The sequence below is a fragment of the Puma concolor genome, chromosome D1, assembly GCF_028749965.1.
Source record: "Puma concolor isolate L17-30 chromosome D1, mPumCon1.1.hap2, whole genome shotgun sequence".
NCBI classification, from domain to species: Eukaryota; Metazoa; Chordata; class Mammalia; order Carnivora; family Felidae; genus Puma; species Puma concolor.
Window position 1 is genome coordinate 18726925 of NC_141676.1, and position 25774 is coordinate 18752698.

Below are 25774 nucleotides of genomic sequence, written 5' to 3' on the forward strand. Positions count from 1 at the left end.
CCCCCCACTTTGGGGAGCATCTGTGGCTACATCTTATCAGGGCCTGGGGATCTAAAGCAACATGAATCAGGAATCACTGGCGGGCTGCTAAAAATGCAGATTCTTTGTCTCCAACCCAGATCTGCTGCATCAGAACCCCCGGGCCCTGGAATCTGCATTTTCACCAGTGCTCCCGCTGGTATGAAAGGCTCACCAGCCCGGGGCTGGTGGGGTGCCTGGAAGTAGCCATGAAAGGAACAACTTCAGGCTTCGCCGGGCTCCTTGGCTGGGACAGCAGCGCCACCTGGTGGGGCCGGTGGAAACACCTCCCAGCCACGGCCCACGGGGCCCCGCTTCAGGGGCCGCCGGCCTCTTCTCCGTCGGTCCTCCCGACTTCAGAAGCAGTATCTCCACGCAGCCAACTGGATTGTTACAAATCCTCTTTAATAGTTAGTTGTCAAACCTCGAACATGTTTCACAGAGCTACGCACAGAGCCTCTCCCCACCCCCTCACAAGGCACAGCCTCACCCACCCATTCCCTAGGGGGCAGACGACAGGCCAGCCTAGCTTCTCCCGGGGGAAAGCATCCTTCCCCCCGTCCCTGGATAGCGCGGGATCCTGGTGAATGCAGGGTCAGCTCTGTGTCACGCCCCAAGGGTTCGCCCTTCGGATTCCCTAAGCAGCCCGGGGCCAGTCCAGACTCCCTTGTCTAGGGGGCTCTTCTGCCAGCTCACGGCACAGCCTAGGCTGAGCTGAGCTGCCAGGGCGGGGCTGGGGCCGCCCGGGGAAGGGTTGCTGCTCCTACGGTCAGGCGAAGCCCGCCCTCTCCCACTGCCTTCAATGAAAATGTGAAAACCAAAGACAGAAGCGTTATCGTGGAAAAAAAGTCTACCCACGCAGTGGGCATCCCCTGACAGCCCAGGGTGCCTTATCCACCCCCCACCCCCACCCCGACCCTCAATTTTCAATACACTTTGCCATCCAATATATACAGCTCCCAAGGCAGGTAGAAACCCAGTCCGCCTGTGCAGGGACGCTGTGGGGAGCGTTTTCTCTGGATTGCTAAGAGAACCCTGGCGGTAAGCTGAGGATCCACAGAGCACCCGGGGCTCAAGTCTGGAGGCAAAAAGGTAGGGACAGGGGTCCAGGCCCCAGAAAGCCCCCTGCTTCCAGCCGGCACAGGATGGGTGTGGGGGAGGGAGGTGGGAGGTGAGCCTGGAGGAGAGCCAGGGAGACCCCGAGAAGCCATGAGGCTGGGGGACGGGCAGGGAGGTGGGGGCGGCAGCTGCCTCAGTACTTGGGGACCTTGCTGTAGTCTTCGGAATGGATGTGCCGGCACAGGCAGATGGACAGGAGCATCCCCAGGAGCTGTTGGGGGAGAGGGCAAGAGTCAGAGGGAGTCAGAGGGAGGCAGGGCCACCCAGGCCCCCGGGTCAGTGAGGGTCACAGGGTTTGCGCAGGATTAAGCAGACCCACAACTAAAGCCTCGTGCCCAGCCTGTGATTCCAGCGGCAGAGGGGCCCGGGGAGGGGCAGTGGTCAGGCCAGGCCTGCTGCAGGGCCTCTAGAAGCTGATGGGCCTCAGCCTCCAGGGGGCCTCAGCAGGGCAAGGACAATGGGATATGGCTGGGGGGGGGGGGGGTAGGGTGGGGGGAAAGGATTCCGACCTCAGTGACAGCCACGCCCACACACACGCCTAGGATGATGCCCATGTTCTCCTGCAGCCACACCTGCACCTTCTTCATGCAGCCCTGCGAGGGGAGAACACAGCCATGTCACCCACGCCCAGCCGCCTCACCCCTCCATGCACAATCACCAGGAGGGCCCGCCCCCAGCACAGAGGGCCTGCAGAGAGGAGAGTATGCTCCTTGAATGGATGAATTAACGAATATGTAGAGGCAGGTACAAATGACAAGCAAACAGATGAATCAAGGGCAGGAACAGCTAAGGGAAGGAAGGGGGGAAGGAGGGAGGGAGGAGGAAGGAAGGGGGGAGGGAAGGAGGGGGGGCAGGAAGGAGTCGCCCAGGCAAGCCCGACCGGCCTGTGCCCGAACCCACGAGTGCCCCAGGCCCAGCCCCAGCTCCACCTTGCACGCACCTCACGGTACACGGGCCAGAGCTCAGGGTTGTTCCCGCTCTCGGTCCTGTTGCCGTCAGGGGCCTCGCAGAAGCCCGTCTTCACAGGGGAGCCGTCATCCCCCTCCTGGTCCTCACAGGAACAGGGGTAGGTGACACGGGTGTGGTTCATGAGCTCAGCGTTGTCCGTCCAGTTGTAGAAGCTGACCCAGCCACAGCACTTCACCTGCCGGGGAGACCAGCCGCTTGTGGCCACGGCCCTCAGGCAGGCCGCCCTCCTGGCCGGGGTGGGGTCTCCCAGGACGGAGGCTCGGATCTGCCGCTTTCAGGTACCGCCCCCCCCCCCCCCCCCCCAGGTCCTGCCCAAATCGCCAGGATCAGAGTTCAGGTTTCACTTTGGCTTCTGTGAGCCACGGGGAATTTAAAGGGGCTTTCAGGAAACACATACCATAAATATTAAAACAGGAGGAAAAATAAATTGGGAGCAGTAAAAATAATAAAGGAGAACAGGAGGGACGTTCAAGTTGAAAGAACGTAGTCGTATAGGACACAAGAAAGGTGGACGGCACATAGTTGAAGAGCTGGGGGGGGGGTGTCTAGAATCGGGCTACCGGGTTCGAATCCCAGCTCTGCCACTGACCAGCGGCTCAACTTTGTGGTCTTTGTGGCTCAGGCGTGTGGTCTGTGCCCCCTGCCTGCTTCCCTCCCATCTCAGGGTGGCGGGTGCCTGACGGGCAGCCCGGTGGCCAGCAGGGGGCGAGCCAAGCACGCTCAGGCTCCCCGGGCTGCAGGCAGTAGTTCCTCCCGGCTTCATCTGCTCTGGTACTTGGCTGCCTCCTCTGGCAGGGAGGCTGACGCCTCTGAGGGGCACCCCCAGGCCCTCACGCGCTCAGCAAAAGCAGACAGGTGTCCTGGGCCCTTCCACCACACCAGGCAGAGCCTCCTACCCTGACTGGTGCCAGGATCTGTCCCCAGCCACCACCGGCCCACGTCTCAGTGGTTGTGCAGGAACAATAAAACCTCCCCACTCACGTGGTGCGTGAGGGCCGTGGGCTTCAGAAACATCGCACACGGGCATGGATCAACAGCCCCATTTTACAGACGAGGAAACTGAGGCTCAGGAAGTGTCAGAGTTGGTATTCCAGCCCCCGGGAGCCTCAGTCAGCTTTCTTAGCCCCAGTTCCAAGCAGCGTCTGACAGAATGATCTAGAGGCCTTCTCTGCCTCGGGAACCCCCCAACCAGTCAGCTACCTCCCACGGTGGGGTGCACGCCATCCCTCGAGGGACCCAGCTCTGCCCCAGACTCCTTGAAGGTGTTCGTGCTCATCTTGGGACAGCAGCCTCCTTCTAATCATTCATTCAGCCATTCATTCATTCATTCATTCATTCATTCAGCCATTCATTCATTCATTCAGCCATTCATTCATTCATTCAGTCAGTCAGTCGATTTCTCTTACTGTAACTGAGGTGGAATACACAAACACTGGCACAAACAGCTTGATGTTCACACACTGCATTGCACACAACTGGCATTAACTGCCAGTTGCACCAGGATTTGGATAGAACCTTCCTCTCACCCCAGAAGGTTCCCACGGCACCTGTCCTGTCAATACCCTCCCAGAGGTAGCCTCCACTCAGACTCGTGTGAGCATATCAGCCTTGGCACACGGTTCCTCAGCCCCCAGGACGGACTCCCGACACTCCCCAGCCTGGCGTGACACGAGGGCCTTCTTCCTGACCCCAGACCGGAGCGCTGCGAGCCTCGGGCAGCCCCCAGGACCCTGGGCCCCCTGAGCGAGGGACTGTGGTGGCTGGGGCGCCAGGGAAGGGGACGCCTCAGGGGCCCCCTTGCCCCCAACAGATACGCACGCACAGACACGGTCACTGGCACGTTCTGTCAGGGACACGGACACCCAGACCCAGACCCACACAGGCCGGGACCCTCACGCCGCCCTGTCCCTGCCACCCCCGCCTCACCTGAGCCTGCACGTAGTCCCAGGCCTCCTGCAGCCTGTCCTCGTGACCATCCTTGTAGTTCTGAATGAGCTTGGTCACGACGTTGCCCATCTCCTCCTTTAGCTGCAGAGCAGAGAACAAGATCAAGGGCAGATTTCCTGAAACCCGTGCGCCACCTGTGGTCACATCTACTCAGAGGGCCTCTCTCCTCACCCACCCCAACTCCAGGGACACGCTCTTGGCTTGAAGGCATTTCACTGTCCGTTCCAACTACTTCCCTGGTACTTCCAGGGTGCCAGCCGCCTGCTGGCCGCCACACTAAGCCCGGAGCGGTCAGGGCCAGCCACTCCCGCCCTATGCTCTATTCAGCAGTCAGTGGCTGCAGGACCCTTTAAATGTGCATCTTTCCATGTCACTGCTGCAAACCCTCCAGTGGCCCCCTGGCCCTCTCGGGAAGAACTCCAGCATCATCCCCTCAGTGGCCCGCAAGGCCCTACGTTGTTCGGCCCCTGCTCCTCCCAAACCCCCTTTCCTCTGCTCTCGCTGCTTCTGCTTCGATTACACAGGTCTCCTTGCTGTCTTCCTGCCAGGCGCGCTCCTGCCCCAGGGCCTTTGCACTTATTATTCCCACCAGCTGTTTTTCCCCTTCTCCCAAATATTAACAAGGCTCACTCCTCCACCTCCTCCAGGGCTCTGCTTCAATGCCACCTCTTCAGAAAGGTCTTCCTAGATCACCCTATAGAACACATCCCTTCTCTATCCCCGCCACCTACCCCTCCCAGGCCCTCCTCGACCTGCAAGGGCAGGCAGGCTGTGTTTCCCTTCCTAGTGCTGTCGTCCCGTGCTCATTTGTTTTCAGGATTTATTATCTCTCCCCTTCACTGGGATGTCAGCTCCATGGGAGCAAGGGCTGTACCTGCTGAAGCCTGGCCGGAGTAGGAGCGGTGTGCCTGAATAGCGAATGGGCGTGTACTCTGTGACACGCCTCACACAAGGCTGGTACTCACTCTCCCAACTAACTAATCCTCGTGCCTGCCAAGGCCCCACAAAATCCAGATCCTGACCGTCCTGATCCCCCTCCGTGCTTGGGAATTCGGGGTCCCTCGGTGACGGAGCAGAGAAGGCAGAGAAGGGGTGCAGGGGACAAACGGTTCAACCCCAAAGGCCCTTCAGCGGAGCTCCAAACAAAGGCTCGCAATTTGGCAGCTTTTCAGGAACAAGTCAGCTGTGCAAAGGGAGGCAAACCCGAAACCGGCTTTGAGAACTGAGAACAGGGAGGGCCCCAGGCTCCAGGTAGGAGTGGGGGGGGCGGGGGGGGGAAGGGGGCAAGAGCCAGCCCCAGCCTGGCCCCGCCTGGCCTCTCCCGTGGACTTTGTTCCGGGGCCTTCCTGGCACATCAGCATGAAGAGGCTGGTCACAGCCTCCTGCGGTCACCACAGAACCCCAGGGCAAGGGGCCAGGGCGCCAAGGGGATGGCCGCAAACGTGCCCCTGGGTTCTGGGGAAAGGATTAGGATATGGGACAGGTACTTCCAGGCAGGGGTTTTCAGAGCCCAGCTCATAGTGCAGTGAGTGGGTTTCCGCGAGAACCCCACAGGAGGCTCTCACATAGCGCTCAGAGAACCCACATCCTCCGGATGGACCCACAGCCCTAGCTCCCGGTTTCCTGCCCACCCCCCCTCCGACCCTGGGAGACTAGCCTCCTCCCCAGGACGGATCTCTGCCCCCCACCCCCGCAACCCTGGGACCCTAGCCCCTCCCCAGGATGGCTCCCTGCCCCCCTCACTAACCCTAGGACACTAGCCCCCTCCCCAGGAGGGCTCTCTGCCCCTCTCCCTCTTGACACAACTCCCAGCATGGTACTTTCTTTTTACTCCCCCCCCCCACCCGCCCGGCCCCCCTCGAGCTTCACGATTTGCAAAGCTTTCCTGTTGGTACTAATCACAACAACAACAGTGGCTAGCTGTTATCAAGTGCGAGATCTGCACCAGCACCGTGCTAAGCACTTTGAGGGCATTGATTCATTTTAATCCTCAGGGCAGACCGGTCCCTCATTTTCGGAGATGCGGAAGGCAAGGCCCAGAAAGATTAAATAACTTGTCCGGGCTCACGCAGTCAACACGTGAAGAGCTGGGATTTAGACCCAGACTTGTCTGATTCCCAGCCTAAGTGTTCACCCATTAAGCCCTGCCAGCACTTAAAACGCATGGCCAGACCCTGCAGTAGGTCAGGGCCGTGTCAAGGAGGGCCCAGAGAAGCTGAGTGGCCGGCCCCTGTCACACAGCTGGGGCCGGCTGCCTGCGGGTCTCGGGCCTTTGGGCCCTGACCGTCTGTTCTCCACCTCTTCTCCCCAGTGGGCGGAGGATCCCCGAGGCGAGGCGCGGCAAGCAGGGGGGTCCCCAGAGGCATTTGCATGGCGGGCTGCCTCTCCCACGGCTGTCCCACCTGCCTGCCCCAGCGACCTAGACTCTATTTATTCCCCAGCGTGGTTGCCACAGCAGCCCGGACTTCCCTATTTCAGTCCCTCTGAAATGAGAAAGTGATGGAAGCTGGGTGGTTTCCATCGAGGCTGGGTGGTTTCCATGGAAACACCACACCGTCCTGCAGCCCAGAAGGTAGCTGAAGGACATAGCCGGGCCACAGGGGCCAGGGCGTGGGGCTGGTTCAGCCCGGAGCGGATGCCTGGGGATCCTGAGGCCCAGGAAGCCATGTTGGGAGCTCAGGGAGGTCACCTTGGCAACCAGGTACTTCTCCTGGGACCCGAAGGAACAGGGAGGGGGAGCGGGAAGATGCCCACTATCTCACCGCACCCCTGCCTCCGCAACTTGTCCGCTCTGCACTGGATTCTCCCTTCTCGAAACGGTACTTGCTTTCCTCAGGGGTAACCACCCCTCAATACATCCACGGGGCTGGGAAGCTCTGTCTCTCCCCCCGCTGATGCGGGCAAGTCCCAAGCGGCCACTTGGCGCTTTCCACACCCTGAGTAGAGTGAGTGGTTCAAGAACGGGCTCGTTACCCGGGGGGACCTTCTCTTTCCACGAGTCTGGTGGAATGAGGGCCTATGTTGCTGGCGGCCACCTCAGGCTCCCCTGGGGACGGCCTGCCTGAGAAGGGAGCCGATGGAGGAGACCAGGAGCGAGGGATGGAGAGGGACAGAGTCCTGGGATCCAGCCGAGCCTCCGGCCAGCTCCGGCCAGTTTGGGTTGTGGCACTATCTGTGCGATGAAGGGTCCTGCCCAGGACCGGCCGTGTAATCAGAGCCCAGTGCAAAACGAAAATGCGGGGCCCCTTGCTTCAAAATGAGTAAGAACTTTGGGGCGCCTGGGTGGCTCAGTCGGTTGAGCGTCCGACTTCGGCTCAGATCACGATCTCATGTTCCTTGAGCTCGAGGCCCGCGTCGGGCTCTGTGCAGAGAGCTCAGAGCCTGGAGCCTGCTTTGGATTCTGTGTCTACCTCTCTCTCTCTCTCAAAAATAAAAACTAAAGAAAATGAAAAAACAAAAAAGCATGCAGATACAGCAGATCCGAGGCATCATCCTGGGATCCCGATAGGAAACACGGGCCCTTTGCAATGGTGAACTCAGAGGGGGAAGCCTGTTTATTCCTAGTCCCCACCGTCTCCATCTTTCCTGAAAGCCAGCCACAGTCTACACAAGCAGCTAGCCCAGAACTCCCCAGGCTCCCGTAGTTCCTTCGGGCAGATTCTGAGTCAGGCACTGCCCTCTGCTGCCATGGAACCACACAGGCCCCAGCACCTGACAGGTATGCCCGTCTCCATCCCACTCTCTCCATGATTCCCTTCCAGAAGGGCGGCTTGGACGCCTTCTTCCCTTTCCCGAGAGGGAAGGCAAAGGCCACCTCTCTCTGTCCTGGCTCCAGCTGCCCACACCCAGGGCCGGTAGAAATCCAGGCCGGTGGACCAGGAAGTTTCCAGCACAGTGAGCAGGCATCTCACAGAACTGCATTGTCCTCAAGGAACCCGTCTTACCACCTGTACGTTAGGGTGTGGGCGCACTGGCTCTTCTGAGCTTCCTAGGTGGGAAAGAGGAGGTGGGGGAAGGGCATCACAGTTCTCCTGACCAGCCTCCCGGGGGAGCATCCAGCAGTGTGGCCCGGCCACTGTCACCACCTCTACCCCGCAGCTCCCACCCAGCCCACGCAAGCCCTCAGCCCCTAGGCCTTCTGTTCAAGCCCCCGGTGGAACCCACCGAAGCCCCGGTGGCCTCCCCCGTGCGGGTTGTGGGCGGGTTGGCAGTATGGCCTGCTTAAGGACGCCAAGGCCAGTGCCCGACATCCTGGCAAACAGTATGTTCACGTCCTTCCTCCTGACCCTCTCCCACTCTCCACTGCCTGCAGAGAACAAGTCAGGATCCCAGAGTGTCAGAGCTGGGAATGGCTCCAGACCACAGCTGAGACTCAGAGAGGCCGGGTAAATCGTCCGAGCCCACCCCAGAACACAGGGCCTCTGGAGCCCAGACCTGGGCTGTGTCCACTAAATAGGCTGGATAAATAGTCAGATGAGGAAACAGCCAGAGGGAATCTTCACTCCCAAATCCCGGTGCCCACAGCTCTTGCTAATACTCAGGTTCCACCAATGGCAACAGGTACGGCCGCCATTCACTGAGCCCTTACTAAGCATCAGTGAAGTCAATGACGGTGACAATCGCGGTAGACCCTTGCAACGGAGCCAGCAGATATCCGCCCTGGGCGGGCACGACGCTATGCCCTTCCCACGCGGCGACAGTCTTCATCCTCAGCAGAGCGCTCCGAGGTGGCCCTTGGGGCCAGCGTGCTCTGGCACCGAGGGAGGTTCCACTTTTAGAAAGGGACTGGGGTTTGTGCCACACCCTGCGGTCTCTCCCATTCATAATTCCCGAGGGACTCCTAAATGGGGGTAAACAGAGGCCACAAATAGCCTTGCTTCTGCTTAGGTTTGATTTTGCCACCAAATGGGCTGCAAGTGGCATTTTTTGCCTTTCAAAGTGGTTCTTGGATTTCAGGATTGCAGATAAGGGGGGGGGGGGTGGACACGCACGGTCCACCTGGAGGCGCGCGAGGCACAGAGAGGCGGGCGGAGTCACTTGCCAGGGGGGGCCTCAGAGCAGGCATCGCCACCCAGGCAGTTAGGTTGTGGACTTGAGGCCTTGGCCCCCACCCTATTTTATACACGTGTTGCAGCGTGTGCTCGCTTCAGCCCTGGGAGTGGGGGCCCAGCAGGCTTCCCCTCGATTTACAGATGCGGTAACCCAGGGCCTGAGAGGCCACGTGTCTTGCCCAAGGCTCCCAGCCTCCCCTGTCGCTCCCCTGGGGACAGTGGCTGCTGAGAACCTGGGGCAGGAAGGACAAATGGCATCCCCGGAGACCTCTTCGGGGGGGCCCGGTGGCTCGTCCTTCCCACCTGCCCGGGAGGCCTGGAGAGTGAGGGGAAGGATGGGCCCTTGCTTTTAAAAGGCCTCTTCCCTTCAGGCTCAGCAAGGCTCACCTCCCCAGCTGGACCTCATCTGCAGGAATAAACATCATCAAGGGCATGTTTAGTCTTCCACCGGGATTTACAATGTGCTGGGAAAGAAAAAATAAATCATTCATTCCAACTCGGGGTGATAGAGTGGTGCCAGAACTTCCCCAGCAGAGCCAGGAAACGTCCCTCTGCCTTCCAGGAGAAGAGGGGGGCCAAGCTGAGGCAGGCTGGGACCCGGAGGCATGAGATGTGGAGCCCGAGGGGGGTGGGGTGCGGTAAGCAGGAGGCAGAGGAGGGAACAGTGGGGTGTGACAGTCTGGACTGGAGTCGGGAGTCCCGATTCTCCAAACAGGCCTTGCTCTGGGGCTGTGGGACGCCTCTGAGGCAGAGCTCCTGGTCACTGGCCAAGCAGAGATTATGCCAGCCCACAGGGAGGCAGCCTACTGTAGCGGGAGGCATGGGCCTTGGGTCAGAGGGATCGGGATGGAATTCTCCACTCTGACGCATCCGAGTCATGTGTGGCTGTGTCTAAAAGCCATTTTGCTTTTCTCAGCCTCAGTTTCTTCAATTGGAAAATGCTTGTACAACTGAACCAAGTACCAAGTTACTACTCAGCTCCTGGCACGTGCTTGTCATCCGATAGATGACGGTACATGGGCGCCATCTTTATTAACGTAGATGGGGAAACACACAGAGGATGAGAAAGGGACCGCTCAAAACCCTTATAGAGTCGACCAGCTTCTGAATCATAGGAACTCACTGGGGCCCTGTTTTTATTCACCCTGATTATAAGGGACCACGGACTGGGTCTCAGAGAAGCCCTGGGTGCCAAGAGGGCTGAAATGAAGACCGGATCTCACGAGCTTTCACTGGAAAGAGTTTCCCTCCCTTAAACACTGCCTTCCTGTCTGATCGCCAAGCGAACTTCCTTCCATTTACCGAAACCACTATTTCCCCTTTGGCCTTGGCTGCCAGGAAGCTCAGCATTCAAGTTAGCCCTCAGCTACCATGAGCATCTCGTCCCCTGGCTTCAGGGACACTGGTTTTCCTCTTCCCATCTCTCTTTTTGATTTTAGTGACCCTGTGCCTGTGTTGGAATTCAGCTCTAATTCTCCGGAGAAACAGGCTGGGTGTGATTTATAAATAAGTAAGGCAGACTCAGGTAGGGACCACGGCAAAGCAAATTTCACCAATATGAACCCAGAAAGCGAGCTGCCTGGGTTCAAATCCTGGCTCTGCCACTTACTAGCCGTGTGACCTTTGGTCACGCTGCTTAATTTCTGTGCCCCCATGTCTCAAAACAAGGGTACCATGCCCATGATCTCCTAGGCCTTGTAGTGGGGAAAGCACAGTGACTGTGCAGCAGCCAGTACCGGACCTGTTCTAGGCTCAGTTCCGTGTCAGTGGCTGATGATGGTTGAATGCTCTCTCACCTTCCTTGTAAGAGTGATTTGAGGCAACTTGACCTTCAAGTGGTAACAGGCGGGGGCCCGCTAGCCACCAGCTCTGCCTCCCCCATTGGTGGACAAGAACTGTAATGCTGGAGGAAGGCAGGGCCCCCAGGGTCAGCTGGGTCACAGGCCACGTGCAGTGGGTCTGGGGCGAGCTCTGGCCGAGAGTCTGGGAGTCTGTGCCCTCGCCTGGCCCGGCCACCGGCTGGCTGGGTGCCCTCGCCCTGCACCCGTAGGACGGGGATTCACACGCCACCCTGAGAGGGAGGGCATGGTGAGGATCAGTCAAAGAATGAAAGTCAAGTGGCCGGCCTTGTACTCAGTATATGGTATGTGCTGAACCAACCGCAGGGATGCTGGTGATTCTAGTTACTATTATTGTTGTTCTGGCCACACCCACCCCTCTCAACACCTGCCTCCCCGTCTGCCAACATAACACAGTGCACAGCTGCCACAGAACAAGACCGTGTGGGAGAAGCTTCTAGAACATACCACGTGCACATAATAGGCGCTCCATAAACGGTAACTTTCACGGTCACAATCGACTGGCCCACCCCACAGCTATTCCCGGCTCCCTTCTCCTTTGTGCCTGTCTTTGGAGACCCCTTAAAGCCAGGGGTGCCTTTGCGACCCCATCTGGGGAAGGCTGTGGGAGGACTTACTTTGCCTTTGTCCCTTTCCCTTTCTTCTGGCTGCAGCAACACAGATGTTGTGCCTGGTGCTGTGGCAGCCGTCTTGTGACTGTGAGGTGAGTGCTGTCACATAGTGAATGGCACGCACGGTCTTTGAGACTCCAAACCCGGCTTCTGGTTACGTCGATGGCAGACGTCTTTCGGGTTTAAGCCACAGTAAGCCTGCTTTTCTATTCCTTAAAGCTGAGTGCCTTCCCTGTGACACAAATGTTTTTGCTGACAGTCCCCTGCCTGGGCCTCATGGCATGATCTAGTACCTGCTGAGGTGCCTAAGAACAAGGACAACCATGCCAAGCGCTGTGCTGGGTTTTACCAGAGTCATCTCACTGCTCACCAGAACCTTGGGAGTTGAATGTATTATCGTCCTTAGTTCCCCAGTTTGCAGAAGGCGAGACGGGCACAGGGGCAAGCGGCTCGCCCACCGCCCCGCAGCTACAAAGTGCTGGGGCACAGCTACCGCATTCAGGCCCTGCAGCAACTCTGCCCGAGACGGGAGATCGCAGGGACCGGAGGCCTGAGAGGCTGCCAGGCACCTCCTGGGTTAGTCTGGGACAACTCAGAGGGCCCCTGTCTCTCGCCCACCCCCGGGGCCCATCCCCGCCCAGCGGGGACCCGGGAGGCTGCTTACCTGGCCCATGTTGAAGTAGAAGAGGGCTCCAGCGGTCACCTGAGCGATGAGGATCAGGAGGAGGAAGGCAAAGTACTGGGGGACACAGAGCAGCACGGAGTCAGCCGGGCACCGCTACCAGGCGCTCCCCACCCTGCCCCCCTCGGCGGGCCAGCCGCACTCACCAGCCCCAGCAGGCAGCGGACCTCCTTGATGGCACCGATGCAGCCCAGGAAGCCCATGAACATGGTGACAGCCCCCACGCCGATGAAGACGGAGGCCCCCACCTTGAGCGAGCTGGAGGAGGTCTCTGGGGATGGAAAGAGGGGCGTTGAGTGCAACCCGGGGGCGGCTCACCCTCTTGAAGCGCACCACCGTCCGTGTCCGTCCGGAGCAAAGCCCGCAGGTCTGGGCCCGCTCCTAACCGCCCCACCCTGGAGTCAGAGTGCTGGGGTCAGCCCCCACCCAAGGACCCACTCCCTCCCCGCTTTGGGAGCTGCCTCCCTTGGATGTCCACGCCCCCTCATCGGTCCTAATCCCCAGCCCTGCTTTGATGCTCTCCTGGGCACTTAGGATTGCAAAGACTATGTTTTACTGATGTATCCTGCTGCTGGCCTACTGGCTCCGCGAAGGGGTGAGCCGGATGAGGGCAGGGGCTTTGGTCCCCGCTGAACCCCCAGCTCCCCGAATACTGTCTAGTGCAGCAAAGAGCTACCTGAATGAATATCTGCTGAGTTAATGAACCGCAGATGGGCAGGTTCTGCTGGGGCCACAGACACGGAAGGCCTGCTTTCCTCCTTGTCCCTGTCATAATAAACCCCAGCCTCTCCGGCCCACTCACTGCCCTCCAGAGCCTCACGCACACCGTCTCTAGCTCCGACGTCATCCTGCCTGGTAGGCTGGGGCACAGCCACCTCACAGAGGCTCAGAGAGGCCTAGGGGCAAGCGCCGAGCTGGGGTGTGGAAAGCTGCACGCCCCCAAAATCCCACGCTCTTTCCCCTGACGCATGGGGCACGCGTGCTGACGTAGGCGTGATGCTAGTTCATTCACTCAGCCAACAAATCTCCCAGGTGCCCGCCGCGTGCCAGACGTTGTGCTGGGCTGCTGGGGGTACAGACTGATGAGGTCCCGACACCGAGGAGCTGACCTCCAGTGGGCTGGGGCGTGGGGGGCCACAGGTAAACAGTACAGATCTCTGGTTTGGGGGCAGGCCAAGAAGCCACGGAGGCCGGCTCAGGTAGAGAACCACGGGGCAGGGAGTGGGTTGGCTGGGTCGGGGAGGCCGGTCTGAGCAGCTGACGTGTGAGCTGAGACCAGGATGGAGAAGTGCCCTGGTGAAGACCTGAGGGGAAGGCATTCCAGGCCGTGGGAACAGCAAGGAGGAAGCAGTGGGCCTGATGTATTTGAAGAAGGAGAGACAGAAGGCGAGGGTGTGAGTCTGGCGGTAATATGCGTGAGGCAGAGCGAGAAGGGCCTGATGGCATGAGACCCTCTTCAGGGAAAGAAGACCCTCTTCTTTCCCAAGAAGCCCATCACATCACTCGTGACAACAGGGCACAGCTCCTGCCCACCTCCAGCCTGCCGGCCTGGGATGCGCTCTACCCGGAGGCCGTCACGCGCCTCCCATTGGCAGGGGCTGCGGACTCCTCCCACGACAGCCCCTGCAACTCTCAGGGAGACAGCCGGGACAGGATGTTTCCAGAAACCTGGTGGGCAGCCTGGAGTGTATTAGTGTGGGTTCCTGGGTCTATCACAACTAACAGACTTCCCTGGGGACCACCTGGAATCTGGAAGTTTAACCTGCTCTCCTAATGACTCAGCCTTGGCCAGGGCTGACACAAGTGACCGTCAGCAGGGAGAACACTGGCCGGCTCTCTGGGGGGCCTCGGAGAAGCTGAGGTCCCCACCCTGGCCACCGAGGGGGTGTTAGTGCCCTTAAGAAAAAACTACAAAGCCGAAATGTGGGTGGATAGGAGGGCCTGATTCAGTTCCACTTCCTGGTCACAGACAGAGTGTTCTGGAGCTCCGGAAAAGCCCTGGACAGCCCACTCCATTCTCGGGGTGCCAAGGCTGGGCTGCCTCCACCCAGTTCCTCACAGAAGCCCCCAGGCAGGCGGGCAGTGCCCCCTGCTGTGGTGAGTGTAGGGGGCTCCGGGCACTGAGCCAGTTTTCATTCCAGGCTCTCGGCAATCGGCACAGGCAGGGGGGAGGCCGTCAAGTGTCACTTTCTCTAAGCTTCCCGGGTTTGGGTTCCTCCCAGGGACACCTCCCAGAAAAAAGACACTGGCACTGCCTAGAATCCACTGTGTGCCAGCCAGAACAAGGCCCTTTATCCGAATCATCTGCTTAATTTCCACAACAGCCCAATGAGGGTAGATTTACATCCCGATTTGTCCCTACGAGCCTTGAAGCCCAGTGAGGCTAACAGGCGACCCAGGTGCCCTGGGCTGAGACCCCAACTCGGGTTCTCCCCCAGGAGGCCAGCCCAGATGTGGGGTCTCGGTTTCTCAGAACAGTTAGTGGACATCAGTCCCTGACCTCACCCACGGTCTCAGGCTGGCCCTGGTCTCAGCATCTTGACTTAGGAAGGGGACAAGTGGACATTCTGGGGTGGCCCTCCACTGTGCACAGCAGAAACACCTTGGTCTCACCAGGCCTGGCAGCTACCAGTGAGGTAGGAAGGGACCCAGACCGAAAGGGACTGGGGCTCAAATCCCAGCTCTGCTGCTAACGGGCTCAGCCTGGGCAAGCCGTTCTCTGGCCTCTATTTCTTGCTCTGTGAAATGGAACGAAATCCTACTTCTTAAAGATGTTGTTATAAATGTAATCACTTGTGTAGGGTTTACTTTTCACCAGGAGCTGTTCTAAATGCTTTTCATGTATGAACTCACTGCATTTCTCACCATAACCTTGCAGTATATTCTATTATCCCCATTTTCCAGATAAAGAGGCACAGAGAGGTGAGGTAACTTGCCCAGGATTACCCAGCTGGTAAGTAAGCAGCAGAGACAGGATTCAAACCATGGCAGCCCAGCTCCAGAGTCTGTGCCCCTAACCACTGCACTTGCTTCCTCTCGTTAAGGCATGAATGTGTGGGACCCTGCAGGACAGGGGCTTGGGGCTCCGGGAGCTCAGGACCCACGCCACCTGGTTCATATCCCAGCTCTGCCTCCTAGCTGTGTGTCCTTGGACAAGTCACTTCCCCTTCCTGTGCCTCAGTTTCCCCCACTGTAAGATGTAACGCCTCGCCCCGTGGACCCACGGTTAGGTAAGGGAAGAGCTATGTCATGCACGCCAGGGACACAGGTCCCAGCTCTGAGCCTCACTTTGTGTGTGATTCTTAGTAAGTCTTTTTCCTCTGGTAGGTTAGTGTTTACAAGCCCTGGCTGGGGAAGCACCTGGGGAGCTTTTTCAAAACCATAGTACTCCAGGCCCCCACCCACACATCAATGGAGTCAGATCCCTGGGGGCCCTTGTATTTGTGAAAACATTCCAGGTGCCCCTAGGGGACCTCTAAATTCTGGCAGCTCCAGAGTCTGAGAACTGATATGGGAGGAGGCGGGAGAAGCGGCAGGAGGTTCCTGGAGCCTGGGGCCTGGGGCAAGGTGCAGAGGGCAGGGATGCAGTGGGCAAGCCGGACCTTAGACTCTGCCCCATGGCGTAGTGCCTGCTGGGTGTAGGCCACGGCCAGGAAGTGGGGAGCCTGGGCCTCATCAGGGCCCATGGAGGGTGGGCACGGGGAGCGTGGGTACCCCGCTGGGGCGGGAAATGCAGACCCTAGCCCCAGAATGGGGGTACAGTCTGCAGCCCCTCAGGAAGAGGCCAGACTACCAGCCCCAGGCCACATCGGATGTGGCTGGAGGGTGGATGTCCTTGCTTCCTTTCAGGTCTGAGGGGCGGCCTAGCCCCCTGGGGCCACAGTGACAGGTGTGGCCTCTCCATCACCCATCCTAGCCTGGTTCCGCTTTATTCAAATCAAGCAGCTGTCACGGGCCTGAGTCCAAACCTGCGGCCTCAGCAGCAGCTGGGAGGGAAGCGGGCCAAGGATGCACTCACTGATGGGAGTGGCATCCCTGTGCTACTCGGGGGCCCTCGGCCGTGCCTCCCTTCCACCTCAGGGCAGCCATGAGATCAGTGCAGCAAGCCTGGAAGGCTTCCTGGAGGAGGCTGTGTGTGTGTGTGTGTGTGTGTGTGTGTGTGTGTAGACCTGGAAGGGCTCTTGTCAGCGGTGCAAGAGTGCCTTGGGCTTCTTTCCTCCTGCTTCAAGAGTGAGAGAAGGGGGGGCGCCTGGGTGGCGCAGTCGGTTAAGCGTCTGACTTCAGCCAGGTCACGATCTCGCGGTCCGTGAGTTCGAGCCCCGCGTCAGGCTCTGGGCTGATGGCCCGGAGCCTGGAGCCTGCTTCCGATTCTGTGTCTCCCTCTCTCTCTGCCCCTCCCCCGTTCATGCTCTGTTTCTCTCTGTCCCAAAAATAAAAAATAAAAAAAAAAAACAAACGTTGAAGAGTGAGAGAAGGGGCCTCCCTGCTGTGGTTCCCCTACCATGGGCAGCATACAGGACCAAAGCTCTCGGGGTTCGAATCTCACACCTGTCACTCGAAGCTAAGTGAACTTGAGCCAGGGACATCACTCCTCTGAGCCTCCTTTCTTCATTTGTAAGGCAGGAACAGAAGAGTCCCTACCTCACGGGGCTCTTGAGGGACTAAGGCAATTGTCATGTGTAAAACGTTTGGCCCCATGCCTGGCGCATAAGGAACACAAACAGTGGTTGCTGTGCCCGGTGGTTTCCTCCTCAGCCCACAGGCCCCATGAGTCTGACTGGCACCAGGTACATAGTAGGCACGTCACCAACTCCTGACAATCCGTCTTTCCCGGCCTTTCCTCCATCTACCTAAACTGACTGGGGAGGGACTGTTGCCCACATTTTGCTGAGCCGGCAAATGGAGGGAAGGAGAATATAAGAGGCTTTCTCAAGGTCAGGGCTGAGGGAAGGGCCGGGAATGGGAGAGCAAGCCTCCCTCAACCCCCCACTGTTTTCCAGACAACAGCAGCTTTGTTTAGGGAGGGAGAGAAAATTCCTTCTGAAAACCCCTGCAGAGGGGGCCCAGGGCAGAGTGCTCAGCACAGGACTTGGGCCAGGCCCTGAGGGCAGCTGGAAGAGGGACCAGCTTTGAGGCTCAAGTCCTCGTGCGGTGCGGTGCGGTGCGGTGGCCCTGCCTGCTGCCCCGGACGGCCACTCCAGAACCAGCTGGGCAGGGGGATCAGAGGGGTCCTTACGCAGCACAGAGATGAAACTGCTCCTGTCGGCCAGGATCCACACCCCGAAACCCAGGATCACCGCGCCCAGGATCTGGAAAGAGAGGGTGCGGTCAATGGGGGCCTCTGAGGGCCCCGCGGGCTGCCCCTGCAGCCAGGCCAGGAGGACACGGCGGGGGGAAGGGGGGGCACCACCTCCATCCCCAGCCCAGCCCAGGGATTTCCGGGTGGCCTCAGGCCCTGTACCCCAAGTCCCGGTGCACCCCAGCCATCCAGACAGCAGGGCCTGCCTCCAGTCTCCCCCACCGCAGGCCCATGGGTGGTTAAACCAAGTCAATCAGCCTCCCCCCAGGGATGCCCTCCTGCTTTACCTCCTGGCTCTTCCCCAAGGCCATCCCCCTCCCTCCCCCAGCCTATCTCAGGGGCCACAAACATCCCGAACCACCTCTGGGGAAAACCCTGCACGGACTTGAACATCAAGGCCCACTTGCCACTTGCCCCTCAGAGCTCGGCTTCCACAGGAGCCCTCCTGACTCCCCCAGGCCGGCCAAGGGGCCCCTACTCTGTGGCAACCACTCCTGCACCCCTCTCAACAGCCATTCCCGCTGGCTTTATTTTCTTTTATTTTTTCAACGTTAACTTACTTATTTTGAGAGACAGAAAGTGTGCCTACACACGAGAGTGGGGGAAGGGCAAAGAGAGAGGGAGAGAGAGAATCTCAGACAGGCTCCACACTGTCAGCAGACTCCCAGCTGAACCCCACAAACCCGTGAGATCATGACCTGAGCGGAAATCTCTAGATGGAAGTTCAAACCAGCGGACTGAGCCACCCAGGCGCCCCTCCTACTGGCTTTAACCAGCTGTGTGTCCTTCTCAGGCTACATGGTGAGCTCCCCGAGGGCAGGGCCGGGCTGTGTGCAGCTCTGTATCCCCAGGGTGCCTATCTCACCAGGTGCTGAGTGCTCAGGAAATGAACGAGATCCGGAACCCACTGTAAAGGCAGGAATAGAAAGGTAAACCTGGGGTGAATGGGTGGCATAGGCCCAGGGATTCCTTGCCTCACACCAGGGTGGCCCCCAACCTGAGCCTACTCCCCAGGTGGGACCCCAGAGGAGGCTCATATCCCCCCAAGCCAGCAAAGGCTGGGGAAGTGCCTGTAGCCAGGGCAAGAGCACAGGTTCCCTTTGGGAGCAGAGGACCCTGCATCACCCCACAATACTGGCCTTCACCTGGGGTCTGGCCTGAGCCCACCTGAGGGTCCTAGCATGCCACCTCCCGCCTCCATCACAGGCCCTGGGCTCCCCGCTCAGCCATCAGGTCCTAAGCTGCGAGGCCAGCAGCTGCTGATTGAGCCTCAGCGTGGGGTGAGCACTCCAGCCCACGGGGCTTGAACAGCCTTGCTGTGCTGTCATTAAAGCAGGAGCCAGGACCACAGTAAGGAAAACGGGGTGCTTGCCTTGGGCATAAAAATTAAGAGGACACACACACACACACACACACACACACACACACACACACACACAGCCCAAGATAAGAATTTGCAGCAATTACTTTTAAAAACCAAAATTCATTTTAAAAATCTATGATGAATGAATGGGGCGCCTGGGTGGCTCAGTCGGTTGAGCGTCTGACTTCAGCTCAGGTCATGATCTCGTGCTCCGTGAGTTTGAGCCCCGCAACGGGCTCTGTGCTGACAGCTCGGAGCCTGGAGCCTGTTTCAGATTCTGTCTCCCTCTCTCTCTGACCCTCCCCCCGTTCATGCTCTGTCTCTGTCTCAAAAATAAATAAACGTTAAAAAAAAAATTAAAAAAAAATAAAAATCTATGATGAACAAAATATCAAACTTTTAAATAAAGGCAGGATCGGTACCAGTGATGTTTTTCCTTCTGAAAAGAGTGGAGCCCTGAGAGGGCACAGCGTGGGGCTATTTCTCGTCCCCAAGTGAGTGCCTCACGCACCTTGCCCTAGTCTTGACCCCCTTAGAGACAGTAGCAGCTGATGGCAACCCTACATTTGTCCCCCACTGTCTCCCAGCAGGTCATGGGTCCCCTCCTCCCTCCTTGCCAGATGGGCCCTGTTACTGTCATTTTGCAGATGGGGAAACTGATGCCCCGATTTGCCAGAGGTCGCCCATTCCTCCCATCAGGGGCTGAAAGCCAGGTCTATTACTCTAGGTCAGATGGTGGCCTCAGCAGGGATACCCGGGGTCTGTCCTGGGTCTTCACCTGGAAAGCCAGCCTCTGGGGACAGTGAGGCTACTGGGACCCTGCTGAGCCGGAGGGTTCGAGTCAGGTGGGGGTGCCTCGGACTATATAGCCTGCTGGGAGGAAGCAGGACTTTACAGAACTTGGGAGTTCGATTCCCAAAGACTCCTGAGGCCCTGCCCACCCCAACTCTGCCCCTCACAGCACAGCTGGCCGATGGCCAGGCGTCAGGCCCACAGTCTGCTCCTGTGACTTGCTCACTCCCTACACTCACGGGGCAGGGCAGAAAACTCCCTGTGGGCAAACATAATCCCAAGTAGGTCAAAATCCAGGACTTCCCAGCTAACTTCCTCGGCTCGCCTCAAGACACCCAAAAAGGAAGTCCCCGGCACTCATCCTTCAGCCCCATGTGGGTCTGATGTGCAAAGACTGACATCTGTGTGGCCGGACCAGCCGCCAGGCTGTGAGTCAGCCAGGAACAGCCCCAGCCAGGCAGCCAACCAGAATGGGGGAGGCACCCTGGCACTCTCTTTCTCTGTGAACCAAGGCTGAGACCATGGGGCACCCCCACCTTAACCGACAACGCCCAGCCCCCCAGGTCCACCAGGATCTCCCCTCAGGGCTCAGCCGGGAGCCAGGACCCTTACAGCAACGGCTTCCCCCAGAAGAGTACGGCATCAGCAAGCGGCTTCCGGGTTTCTGTGAACCTAAGAAAAGCTGACTGGGCAATTTTCTGGGAAGCCCGGGGTCAGCAGGGAGCGTAGGCAAGGATGAACACGTGTACACGTATGCATATGCGAACACACACAGCAGCCAGAGCGACTCTTCCAAACCACAAGTCTGATCACGTAACTGCTTCCCACCATGCACCAAATAAAACCAGAATCCTTCCTGGAAGGCTTGCAAGGCCCGCACCCCGGAAAGCCCCACTCTGCCCCCCGCCCCCATACGGGACTCATGCAGAAGCCCGGACTCCTCTCTCCCCCCCCCCCCCCCCCCCCCACATAACTCCAGGGAGCTGTAGCTGGCCATCCTGACAAGGTCAAGTGCCCTATTACCACCTCTCCTGCGGGCCGTATCCTTCATGCCCAGCACACGGGACAAATGCCGTCTTATCATCCATTTGAATAAATACTTGACTGGAGCCCCCCCAGCTCCACCAGGAACGTAGGACAGAAACCATGGCCCTTCTGTTGGTGAGTGACTACCCGGGACCCATGACAGGGTCTGAATATGCACAGGTGTCTAGGACACACGTGGCGAACGAGGGAGGAGTGAGTGAGCGAACAAACGTGCACTGTCCCTCTAAGTCTCTCCTTTCCCCTCCCCCTCCTCTGATGAAAGCTCCCCTTCTCCCTGCCCACCCCCTCTCATCCTGATCGGCCATCCTGGACCCCAGCACGCAGGGGGTTAACACCTGACTCCTGCCAGCCCCCAAAACTCTGGCCGGAGACAAGCTTTTCCAGCCTCTGGCTCCACGGGGCAGGCTAGGAGCAGGATGGGGAGGGACCCCTCGGCCAAAACCACCAAGCCTGCTTCCTTTCTCCAGTCTCTACCCCCTCCCTCCCACTGCACGGGGTGAGACGGGCTGTCTGTGTCCCTGGACTCCAAACCCTGGCGCTCCCCAGGCTGTAGCCCAGACCCCTCTCTTCAGTCCCTAGAGTCCCCAAGGGTAGAACCACAGCACTCCCGCCCCCCTGTCCCCCAGTCCTAGCCGGACTTGAAGCCAGGCGGAGGCCCAGGAACCAAGCACCTGCCAGGGAAGGCTTGGCTCCGGCTGCATCGGCAACTGTTTCCCAGAGGCCCGGCCCAGCCAGGAGGGACCCGACCGCCAAGCTGGGGAAGCCCAGGTGCCCAGGCCCTGGCTGCGGTAGCTTCTAGAACCGGCTGCCATCCGGGGAGGACAAGAACCACAGCAAGTTCTCAGAGGAGGGGGCTGGGTGGACAAACGGCCCAACAGGCAGCACCACAGCTGTGCGTGCGCGTGCATGCACACAAGGGTGCGTGTGTGTGTGTTTGCGTGTGCCAACACACTCGTAAGTATCTGTTGGGTTATGGTTATGAGGGGGGATTTAGAATGACTCTTCACTTTCCAAACTGTCTACGATCCTGTGTAACTTGACATAAAACGTCTTTTCCCCACAAGTCATTCGTGTCTATTGTAGGAAGATTTGGAAAACGCAGAGAAGCACCCAGAATAAAATCCAAGTCCTCAGGAATCCCAACACTAACACGGAGAGGCATTTTCTTCCCCTCTCAGAAATCTTCGTGTGTGTGCGTAATTTTTAAAAATTAAGTTGGATCATGATAAACATCTTCTTTTTCAGCCTGATTTTTAACAGTATAGGGTAAACCAGCAACAGAGGAGACATAGCCCCTAGCACCACCCTGGGCCCGGGAGGGCCTCTCAGGCCACTCCCCCACCCCATCACACAGACACACAGACACACACACACACACACACACACACGCACACCCCAACATCATCCTTGCAACTCCAAGCAGGAAGAATCAGTCAGTGCCAGGCCAGAGAGGAAAATTGAGGCCCCAGGAAAACCAGCTCCAGATGTGCACTGGGCTTACATCTGGGCGGCCCCATGGCTTGGGGACCTGGTGAGGCCTGCCAGGGTAGGTCTGGTGAAGGGGCACTGGGTCCCCACTCTGGCCCCAAGCCTGGTCTCTCCCGCACACCCTCTGGGAGCTTGGGTGTGCCCCCCACAACGGGCGTGAGGGAGGAGGGGGGCAGCTGAAATCTCGAACCGTAACAGGAGTTCTTCAGAGGGGACACAGGTAGGGGGAGGGCCAGGACAGGACGAGAAAGATTTCAGAGAACTCCCTGCTGATGAGTTAGGGGACACCCAGGGGGCTCTTCCACACCCGTGCCTACTTCCAACCCTGACTGCCCAGGACCTCGGTGCTGGGGACACGAGAGAGGACAGCTGGGAGAGGCACCACAGAACCAGCTGGAGCGTAGGCAATCTCCCGGCTGCCCCACCCAGTCCCGTTTGCAGTGGTCTGTCCTCGACCCTCGCTGACCGTGTCCCACTGCCATCGCTGGCCTGGAGCGTCTGGAGGGTCCTCAGGCTGGGCTGCCCCCAGGAGGAGAGTCTCTGTTGGAGGCAATCGGCTGGTGCTGGTCGTACTTACAAAGAAGAGCAAGTTGAAGAGGAAGAGAAAGTATTTGGTGACTTTGATACAGGCTGACCCCATCCTGCTGGTCCTGGAGCTCCCTGGGGAGGAGAGAGAAGGCAGGTAGGTCAGGGCCAGGCTGGGCCAGGCGGAAAGGGAACAATGCTGACCGCTATCAGTGACCCAGCGGCCCCCAAATCATCCCAGCTCATCCTCACGGCAATCCCAGAGGGAGGAACTAACACGAGGTCTTGTCTTATGGTACCCGGAGGCCCAGAGAGGTTCGATGACTGGCCCAAAGCCACACAGCCAGGAAGTGCGGGCCTACAGGCCATCTCGGTTGCTTGATGTTTGACAGTTAGTCTGGGTTGGCCACTCAACTGGGCAGGGCCTGGAGGGAAGTCACGTAGGACCCTCTTGGGCTTTGGAAATGCCCAGATGGATGCTGGTCAAAGGGAGGAGGCAAGGAAGTTGGCAGGTGGTTGCTGGAGACTCAGAGGTGAGACCGTAGCTTATGGCACAGATCTGCAGCCCAGTCTGGGGCCAGGGGGCTGCTGGGAGAGAAGGAGAGTTCTGGCTTCTTAGAAAATGGACCGAGTGCGCCCTCCACCTTTTCCTCAAAGAGAGAACAAATATGCATGGTAGAATATCCAACGAATACAGAATAACACAAAGGGAACAAAAACTTTTATCTTACCCCAGAGATAAAAACTGTCATCATTTTAGGAGCTACACTTCCAGCATGTGTGTTTAACAGAAGGTTTTAAACAAAACCGGGCTCATACTGTACAGAGTGGTTTGTAACCCGCCTTTTTCATTCTACAATATACTATCTCTGCATGCTGATAAAATGTTCTATGACACAACTTTACATGTTGTGTAGGATTCCATACTGCTGATCATTTGACACTTTGCAGGGCGAGATTCCTCCAGAAAATTCATGTATAGGCAGCATTTTGCAAATAATTTCCGGAGGTTTATAGGCCCCACAAAGCTCGCTCAGGAACCCCCAAGGATCCTAGGGTTAAAGTCCCGGATACAGATATATCACAAAGCATGTAATCAATACTCTATGATTAGACCCATGGTTGTTCCCAATTTCTCACTGTTTTCCTGGGCAATACACTCGTGCTTCTGAAACACAAACCATGCTTGAGCACACTGGCTGTATCTCCCCACACTGATGGACCTCAGGCCGGAAGAGGGAAGCTGGAAGCTGGCTGCCCTCGCCCCCTCCCTGAAGCCATACAATCCAGGAATGACAACAGCCCAGCTCTTGGGCTCCGTGGGGCGAAAGGAGCCAGGGCTGGGCAGCTGGGGCCGGGACAGCTGCATGGGGCAGCTGCATGGGCAGAGCTGGGCCTGGGGGTGGGGAAGCAGGCACTGGGCCCAGTGCTGTTCCCACTGCCCTGCGGATGGGAGGTGGAGGGGCAGGCCACAGAGCAGAAGGGAGGAGGGCCAAGGGGTGGGCTTTACCCCTTCCTCCTCTTGCAAGGGTAAAAGGCAGCCCTAAGCCTTGTGAATACATCCTGTCCCTATGGAGGTCCCCTCTGCCTTTTCTGCATGTAATGATCTTCTATCCTTGCCAGTGGGAGGTCCGCTTTGACTTTCTGCACCTCCGGTAATGGGGGAGAGGGCTTAAGGGGGAGGACCCACCACCTCCCAAGGGACCCAGTTCAGTTTTCTCACGTCTCAATTAGAGAACATTTTCTTTAGCTGCCTTTCTGCGCGTCGCATTTGGGCACACCATGAAGCAAAGCCGTCCAAAGAAGGAAAAGGCTATCTGAGTGGTAATGAGCACCCTGTTACAAGTGGCATGGAAGCAAAGCCTGAACAAAGGCTTGCGGGGATTCAAGTGCAACGTGAGGAGAGGGGCCTGAAGGGCTCTTCCAGTCTACCAGGGTCCAAGGCTGGGGTCTGAGAAACGCAGGGACAACAACAGGGAGTTAGGAGCCAGGGAAACCCCGGCCATAGCAACTCCACCCGGGGCCTATCCCAGGTCCGGAGCGGGGAGAACAGGGGCTCCCTGTGTCAGGAGGTCTAGAGATCTGAGATCTTGAACCGAGGCCTGGCCTGAGGGAGACCTGCAGGGGACGGTCCCCATGAAGGAGCGTGACTGTTCTCTTCTCCCCCCTCCAGCACAGAAGACCACAGGTTCTTCATGAACTTGCGTGGAACAAGAAACAGCAGAGGAAAGAGTCTCTCATGGAGGGGAAAGGGGCATGTTTCTCATGCTTGCCTGGCTAGGTCTCCTCCCTGTAAGTGACGCGGGACACCCCGAGGGGCTGACCCAGGCTGAGCCCCAAGCAGTCTACAGACAGGTCACGATTCACTGGAAGAGCCTCGCGGAGCGCTGGCAGCGGCCAAGGGCCCGAGCAGCGCGCGCTGGGATCTTGTGCAATTGGAGAAACACGCAAACGGTCTTTGGCAACCGATGTCTGTCTGTTTCTGGGCAGTACGGGAAGGGAGTTTCTACACATTCCACTTCCACATCCTCTGCTCAGGCTGGGGCGCCAGGGCAGCCTCACAGGGTTGTGGGTGCTCAGGAAAGAAAGGGCAGTTGGCGGACAAGAGTAAATTCTGGGCCCGCTGAGTGAGAAAGAGTGGCCGCCAGTGAGTGGCACCGACTCTAGGAGGCCACCTGCGTCTCACACGCCCAGAAAGCGAGGGAGGTGTTCCTATCCCCGGAGGCCGTGGCTCAGAGAGGTGAAGTAACTCATCCAAGCCGCACAGCACCCAAGCAGGGGTGGGCTCCAGAGCCCAAGACCCTTCCCCTGTGAAGTGCGTCCTGTCTGAGTGTCCTCGACTATATAAAGGGATCTCTGGGGACGGCTGGGATTCCCAAGCGGGCAAGAAGGAGACAGAACCTGCTAAACTGGTATTCACGGATGCTCCAGACTCTGAGCAACCTCGCTGGTCTCGGGCACTCACATGAATTGTACTAGACATTGGGCAAAGCCCTTCTGTGTC

General features: G+C 58.4%; 1 protein-coding gene across 5 annotated transcripts in view; it reads right to left on the reverse strand.

Moving 5' to 3' along the window:
• Positions 1-402: 402 nt before the first annotated feature.
• Positions 403-25774, reverse strand: part of CD82 (CD82 molecule) — a 48566-nt gene continuing 23194 nt past the window's right edge. For all 5 annotated transcript variants that reach the window (XM_086677624.1, XM_086677627.1, XM_086677629.1 and 2 more), the window contains 8 exons: positions 22823-22905; positions 17493-17565; positions 12403-12527; positions 12239-12313; positions 4033-4134; positions 2078-2281; positions 1647-1730; positions 403-1348 (listed from right to left, as the gene is read on the reverse strand). In XM_086677624.1, the coding sequence (XP_086533750.1) occupies positions 1271-1348; positions 1647-1730; positions 2078-2281; positions 4033-4134; positions 12239-12313; positions 12403-12527; positions 17493-17565; positions 22823-22885 (804 nt within the window). In that variant the 5' untranslated portion in view covers positions 22886-22905 and the 3' untranslated portion in view covers positions 403-1270. The remainder of the gene's footprint in view (positions 1349-1646; positions 1731-2077; positions 2282-4032; positions 4135-12238; positions 12314-12402; positions 12528-17492; positions 17566-22822; positions 22906-25774) is intronic.